The sequence below is a fragment of the Temnothorax nylanderi genome, unplaced genomic scaffold (assembly GCF_030848795.1).
Source record: "Temnothorax nylanderi isolate EJ_2023f unplaced genomic scaffold, tnyl_v1.0 TNYL_tig0449_pilon, whole genome shotgun sequence".
Classification (NCBI taxonomy): Eukaryota; Metazoa; Arthropoda; class Insecta; order Hymenoptera; family Formicidae; genus Temnothorax; species Temnothorax nylanderi.
This window is the reverse complement of record NW_027249511.1, coordinates 74,010-81,867: the sequence shown is the minus strand read 5'-3', so window position 1 is coordinate 81,867 and position 7,858 is coordinate 74,010. Positions and strand designations below refer to the sequence as shown.

Here is a 7,858-nt window from a genome sequence, read left to right as displayed (position 1 = left end):
ATAGTCGGAGACTATATTTAGGAAGTGAACAACAACGCCGTCATAGCGAAGGCTACCGATAATTGAAAGATCAAACGATCTCATAGAGAGATGTTCGATCGTAATTATATGAAAAGTCTCGTTCGAGCAACCATGTAGTACCACCTTCCACGCTCAGTGGCGCCACACAATCTTCAGAGTGATTTTTATTTTCTTAGGTTGTCCCTACCCATGCCCGATGCCATGCTTCATAAAGTTTAGAGCTCCATGAATTCATTATTGTCAAATAAAAATTATCTTACGATTCGGGTAGGGAAGTATATATTTACAACGGGTGGGAATAATCGCTCGAACGAGACTTTTCATATAATTACGATCGAACATCTCTCTATGAGATCGTTTGATCTTTCAATTATATTCAAGTCTCGTTCTCGCGATTAACCATGTAGATGTTCAGAGAAAGTAATTTTTATTTGTTACATCTTCTGGTAATAAGTACGGAACATGACTAGTCTTGTCTACCAATTATAGAAAAAAAGAACGACTTTTTCGACTAGCAACTTAAAACGAACAAAACAAACATAGTTTCACATATTGCACATTGTTGGTGCATAACCGCTTTTGCAAGGAATTTTCTTTTACTTATTCGAATATTTGCCTTTTTTTTTTAATGCATAACAGCTTCCGCAAAGGAACTATTTGCCGAAACAACAATTTTATTGTAGTGCCTGGCGAAAACCTGCGAGTTTTTTGACCACCCTGCCGTTTTCCTAATTGTCTCCAAATTTACTCCCTTTTTCAAAGCTGACGACGTCGCCGCATGCCTCGTGGAATGAGCTGTGAATCTTTCGCTTATCCCACAGCGAGACATCGCTGTCTTGATTCATCTACTAATCGTTACTTTTGATGCCGCTCTGAACGGTTTCTTCGTTGTTAAAAGGAGATTATCTACTTCTCCTCTTATTTGCGCTGTCTCTTGGATATATGTGTCTAACGTTGACCTAATGCACAATTTGGGATTTTCCGGAAAAAACGGTAGAACTAATAAGGGCTGGTATGCTCCTGGACGAGAGGTCTTAATTCGATCGGGTATCTCTATTTCATACCCCTCAGAATTACGCTTAATGTTCGGTAATTTGATCGAAGCTAACGTTTGCACTCTGTGCGCTGTGCCTAACGCCAGTAGTAACACGAGACGCTCGGACAATTGATCAAGAGACAACTCGTCCAGGGGAAACCACTCTTCGATTTTCCGAAGCGCTATATCCACGTCCCAAATTCTATCGTATTTTGGTTTTACCGGCCTAAGCATAAATACTCCTTTAAAAAATCTAGCGATATTCCTATTCTGACCTAAATTCCTTTCACTAATCAAGGAGATCGCCGATCTCGCCGAGTTCAAGGATCCGTACGCCGCCCCTTTTTCAAATTTTTTTGTTAAAAATTGGATGACGTTCCCCTCTTCCGGCTGGTAGGGGTCTAGTCCCCGACTCGAGCAAAAGGACCACCACTGTTTTAAAGGCCCTGCGTACTGTTTATGGGTCGACTCCATTAACGAGGCTTCGAAGATGTCGAGGGCGGGGTCCGGCAATCCTTTTCTTCTGAACGACTCCCTGATAATTTTCCTGCCATCAGGGACAGCCTCTCTGCTAGCGGGAGTCGAATGGACCTACAAAGGGGACAACAATAAATTTGGCAAAGGCTTAAAAATCAGTGGTTTTCCGATCAATAGCTTTCTAAACAAGGGAAACCACGGTTGACTAGTCCAGTAAGAAACTACCACTATGCCTGTGGCTCGGTCTACTATGATCTTTTTAAGAACTTTTAATATGAGAACAAATGGCGGAAACGCCCAAAATAAACCAAGCAAACCCCAGTTGACGGTAAAAGCGTCAATTGCTGATGCCTCTGGGTCTTTTTTCCATGCAAAGAACTCTTTGCATTTTGTATTGCACCGAGTGGCGAACAGATCAACTCTGGGACGCCCAAACGCTCTCACAGCCTGATAGAAGGCATAACTTGCCAATTCCCATTCCGTGTCTATGTTCTTTACCCTAGACTCTCGATCGGCCTCTACATTGTCCTCGGACTTGATGTACGAGGCGACTAACCAAATATCTCTTATTTTGCACCATTGCCAGATTTCTTTCGCGATCCTGTGTAAGTTCGGATGTTGTACTCCCCCCATTTTATTAATATAAGCCACCGCCGTGGTGTTATCTATGCGCAAAAGTATCTCACAATTCCTATACTCACTAGCAAAGCTTTTCAGGGCGAATAAGGCTGCTATGAGTTCCAAACGGTTAATATGAAGCTTCTGTTCGTTTTCCGTCCAAAATCCCCCAGCTCTCTCTCCCTCCGAAAAGACGCCCCACCCTGTGGTGGACGCATCCGAGAAAATTTCGAGTTTATAATTATCTTGCCTAATAGGGTTCGAAGAACCGGGGATATTTTCTTCCCACCATTTGAAAACCGACTCGAGGTTTTTTGGAATACAGATTTCTGCGTCATAGTCGTCATTATTTTTCAAAAGTTCTAGATATCTGATACGTTCTAATTCTTTCGTGTATAGACGCCCGTATCTAACCGCTGGACAACATGCATTAATTGACCCCACAAAACTTGACCACCGTCTAAGAGAACAAATCTTCCCTGGCCTAAACTCTTTTAACAGACTGAGCATCTTTTGTTTCTTATGTTCTGGCAACTCTAATGCCATTTTGCAAAAATCATAAGTTATGCCTAGGAATTCCGCCCTTTGACTGGGATCTAAGCTGCTTTTCTTATAATTTATAACGAAACCTAAGTTTTCTAAAAGTTCTATCGAAGCTTTTATGTTAGCTGCGCATGCCCGTTTTGATGACGCCACGAGGAACATGTCATCTAAGTATATCACAGACGCAAATCCTTCTTTACGCAAATGATTCACTACTGGCCTCAGGACTTTGGTGAATACGTGGGGAGCCACATTGAGACCGAAAGGCAGGCACAGGAATTCAAAACATTGGCCCTGGAAAATAAATCTTAAGTATCTCGAAGAACCTTCGTCTACAGGTATTAAAAAGTAAGCATTTTCTAAATCTATTTTTGCCATAAAATCGTTTTCGGAGATTAATTTTGCTGCTGTGCGGCCATCTTCTAATTTAAAATGCTTAGTTAGGATGAATTCATTCAACTTTTTAAATTTAAGACAAATCTAAAAGTTCCATCAGCTTTGGGGACTAAGAAATAAGAGGATACGAACTGTGGATTCTCGGAGACCAAGGTCTAATGGCCCCTAAAACCAGCAGGTTATCTATTGCTTTCTTAACATCATCCAGAGATTGATTACCCTGCAATAGCGGTGCTGTCGGTATCGCTGCCTAAAAAGGCCGAGACGTGAACCGGATTTCATAACCTTTAATGCAGTTAAGCACAAATTTATTTTTAGTAATTTCTTTTCATTTGTTATAAAAACATTTTTAGACGTCCGGCTACACCTCTCACCTCTAGCGACTGCGTTGGCTTGGCCTTGTCGACCTCGTAGCCGCGTGTTTGTTCCACTGGGAATTTCTCTGCCGATCCTTGTACCGCAGCGATCTTTGTGGGCCCCCTTTCCGAGCCTGCTGCGAATGGCCCTTGGAACTCGACGGCAGGCTTTTTCGGTTTCCCCAGTTGGAAGTCCTTAGAGGTTTTTTAGTTTGCCGATAAGGAGTGAGGTCCTCCACTACCTTGCCCATGGATTTCGTGTGCTTGAGCCTCTTAAACAAATCCTTGCCGAATAAATCGTCCGTTATGTCTGATTTTTTTAACAGTTCCCTGTATTTTTCGTCAATGCCAGGTAGGATGAACGCTCTCCTCATTACTGAATGTTGGTAGTGCACACCTGCTAGCAACTTGCCTGCATTACCTAACAACTTTAAGAGCGTATTCGAGATCTCGCCTTCTTCAAGCTCGAGGATCAGAGAGATGCTTTTAGCCACTGCTATCATTGTTGAACCTACCGCATTCTGTGAGGCGACGAAATGTTTGTCTCTGCTTTTCGCCGCCCCCGACATGTATGCTAGGATTTCCGGATTGAGTTTGGGGGCTTCTACCTGTAGAACTCCCTTCCTAGGGAATTTTCTCATAATCTCCTCCCGTATCTTACTCTCTTCCTCCTCCCTTTTCTTTTCATCTTCTTCGTCTCCTCCATAAAGGCCTATTCGTATCTAATTTGACCATTCCACCGCTAATTCGGGATGCAAGGCAACAACAGTCGATTGAGCCGGCTCTGCTTTTAAACAAAGCGTCTGTCGAGTCTCATTGCTGAGGCTCGCAGCGGTCTCTGCTGCTTCTTTTGCGTCCTCGGGAATTCTTGCCTCTTCATCGGTCTCAGATGCCTATGCCGACGTAGAAAAACTCGACTTTTCCTCACTCGTGTCGTCTTCCACGAGATTCACCTCCTCGCTCGCGTCCTCCTCCACGACAGCGCCTGCTTCGCTCGTGGCAGCTACCACAATACCAACAAGAATTAGGCAGCTGACTCGCTATATCGTGCGATCTGTCCTCCCTCGAGTGAAGGCTCATCGCCGCGAGATTTTTAAACGTGCGATATGTCCTTCCTCAAGTGAAGGCTCATCGCCGTATGTACATACGAACAGAAATTATACAAGAGAAAAAAACATAGTATGGACATATATGGACATATTTTATATAATATTGTATGATTATATATATTTAAATTTTTTATATAAAAAATGTTTTACTGGATTTGCGTTGCGATTTGCTGAATTGATCAAACTGTTAATCTACAATAACTCTGATTAATTGGATTTAAGTAAGGTTAATTATATTCTATTGCCTACCGCTAATTTATTATCAGATTTTATCTACGTTTAATAATATCTTGACGCTAATTACGATTATATTTTTCTATTATTCATATTAATTAATGATTCATCTTATGTAGGTATATATATCTTAACAGTTGCTTAAGCAATCGATATATTTTACACTTCTTTTGTAAATTAATAATTGTAAAGTGATAATTTTAAATTAAAAAATATATTATTTTATCGTTATTTGGTGATTGCACCACTAATTTTACTAAAAGGAAGTAGAAGCTGTAGAAGCACTCAGCGGCTCATCATTACCACAGCATAAGTAGATATTATACTGTGTCGTTACTATCTGGATATAAACTATCTAAAGCTATCCTGATTATTTTTTTGTCCAGTAGTCATATATGGCGCAGGATACAATAATATTATCTCGGGATTGCCTTTCATCCGCCATGTTTTATTACTTATTTGCCGTTCGGAAACTACTTAAACCCGGGGTGTACCCTGCCCCCACCACTACTCACCCGAGTCTAACTTCAGGGTAACGTTTCCGAACGCAGCCCTAGTTTGATCGCGCGGGCGAATCGCTGGGACGACGCGACGAAAACCGTCGCGTTAGCCTCAAGTTTGAGGGGAAGGGCGCGCTCGATTCTCGAAACAGTGCAGGATGTCGAGCGGTTGAGCTTTGCGGAGCTTAGGACGAAGCTCGAGTTGCGATTCGGGGAAGGGTACTCTTCTCAAAACTGTTATTCCGCGCTGACGAATCGTAAACAGAAATTTGGGGAGGATCTAGCCGCTCTTGGCTCCGATATCGAGCGTTTATCTCGCCTTGCATACCCCGAGTGCCCTTATGAGATACGAGATAAAGTCGCTTGTTCGCAATTTGTGACGGCCGTCTCGGATTATTTTATCCGACGAACATTACAGATGGAGGGGATAACCTCCTTGAATCGGGCCGTAGAGAGGGCCAAAGCGTTAAAAATAATTCAGGGGGAGCAAAAGGATCTTTCAAATAATGAAAAAAAGGAGGCGGGAGAGATTAAGGGACAAAAGGGAAAGGGGAAATTTAGCGCTGGCCGCGGAGAATGTTGGACATGCGGAAAGACCGGGCATTTCCGTTCCGAATGTCCCGAGGAAAAGGGAAACTCGGTTTAGTAGAACTCAGCAGAAATGTTAATAAAAATGTATTTGTAATAAAGAATTTTGATGCAACGTGTTATGATTTCGTTTAAAATTTTTAACCGTTCAGTTTCTTGTTTACTGCGCATAATGTTTGTTTTCCTAGAAGAAGTTGGCGGTACGTGAGGAGATGAGGAGGTACTGCGGCAGAACATCGGCCGAAGACTTCTTCTCAAGGAAGTTCCGTTTTAAAAGAAGACTGCCTCGCCCACGGTTTTTTGAACTGTGGTTTTTCCGTGGGACGTAGAGCGAATGCTGAGGCAGGGACTTGGGGAGTCTGTTTAGACGTTGGGTCCACATAGTTTCCCCCCCCCCCTTGTCCGAAGATTTAGTGGCGGCGTGGGAGGCCGGCAGCGGGGGAGACTGTACCGGGGAAGCGGGGCTTCTACGTGGTCGTCCTGGGACCGTCGGAGGGGGGAGCCTGGCCAGCTCTCTCCAGAAGAGGTTCGGACGAAGCTTGGTGTGCGGCTACCGGGGACCAACAGGAATAGGGTCCGGTAACTTGGAGCAGCAGCTCGAGGAGGGCAAGTAAACTATTCGGTGCCCTGGGACTCGCAAAGTAGTGAAGCTGGAACGCAAGAGACTACCCTCCCGGATTGTCGGGGCGACAATCTTGGAAGAGGGGGGGTAGTGTTACGCCCGTGCTCCACGCCCGTACCGTGCGCTCATGCGGGTCGCCCGGAGCAGAAGTTGCGAATCGTCCTTAGCGACGGCTGTTTTGTTTACAATTAAGATATTCAGATTTACGCTCTGGATCTCGAACTGGACAGACGTGTCCTGTTGTATTAGAGCAATAAATCCGTTCTTTTATATAACAGAGAGTATCTTTATTCCCGGTAACGGGGAAGCGCGGCGCGTTTGCGAGTGCGGTGACTGAGCGAGTGCGGCAAACGCGTGTCGAGCGTAACAATACGGTTAAATATTTAGGTATGAGCATGGATTTTGGACTCAGATGGCATAACCATATTAACTTACTTCGCACCAGAACTATGTGTTTTTCTAACATCTTAAGATGGTTAGCTGGTCGGACGTGGGGTATCGATCCTCTTAAAGCTTTGAACTTCGTTAATGCCACCATCGGGGCACAATTAGAATGGGGAGCAATTTGGTATATAAGCGCAGCTAATACATATAAGTCTATGTTTGAGAGGCTCCTGTGTTCAGCCTACAAGATTGCGCTGGGTTTACCTAGATCCACGCCTAATCGGGTCTGTTGGCATTTCGGTGGACAAAGGTCATTTATGAGAAGAATCGCCTATAAGTGCGATAAATTTTTATATAAAGCTATTCAGTTAAGAAATAATAAACTTATTAATAAACTTATCTATCTACATAGTATTTCAATGAAGACTGCTCCCAGAAATATTCCGTTCATTGTCAAAAGGTGGCCTTTGGTTGCTCCTTTTAGACACAGTCTATATACCTGGACTTTTAATCCTGTTTTTTCGTATCCCGATAGATTTAACTTAGTTTCTACTACCTTTGATATAGAATCGGGCATGTTAGCTAGAGATAACGGATCGCCTAATCAAGCGTTTATTAATCTTATATCCTTTCACCGATCCTCTCCAGAAGAAGTTGTCATTTACACTGACGGTTCGAGATTTGAGTTAGCGGGAGGAATCGATGTTGGTAGTTCCGTTTGGGTCCCACAAGCTAAATTATTGCTTAAGTATAAATTGAATGTTTTGTCTAGCTGATTTACAGCAGAATGTTTGGCTATCTCTAAGGCTATCGACCTTATGTGGTCCCAATCATGGAACTTTATTAATATCTGCACGGATTCCCTTAGCGTTATTCAGGCGTTGGGGAATGAAAATCACGATTATAAGCTTTCTCCGCTTATTCCGGACTTAAAAATGAAGCTGTCATTGGCGGCTTGCAAGAATAAACACATT

At 43.2% G+C, this 7,858-nt stretch overlaps 1 protein-coding gene across 1 annotated transcript; it reads right to left on the bottom strand.

Moving 5' to 3' along the window:
* Positions 1–862: 862 nt before the first annotated feature.
* LOC139782892 (uncharacterized) lies at positions 863–7,038 on the bottom strand. Its single transcript, XM_071721970.1, has 7 exons — positions 6,936–7,038; positions 4,376–4,450; positions 3,690–4,159; positions 3,466–3,642; positions 3,224–3,341; positions 1,760–3,027; positions 863–1,648 (listed from the first exon to the last, which is right to left on the bottom strand). Exons 1-7 carry the CDS (start codon positions 7,036–7,038, stop codon positions 863–865), a joined length of 2,997 nt encoding a protein of 998 aa, XP_071578071.1.
* Between the last annotated feature and the right edge of the window lie 820 nt (positions 7,039–7,858).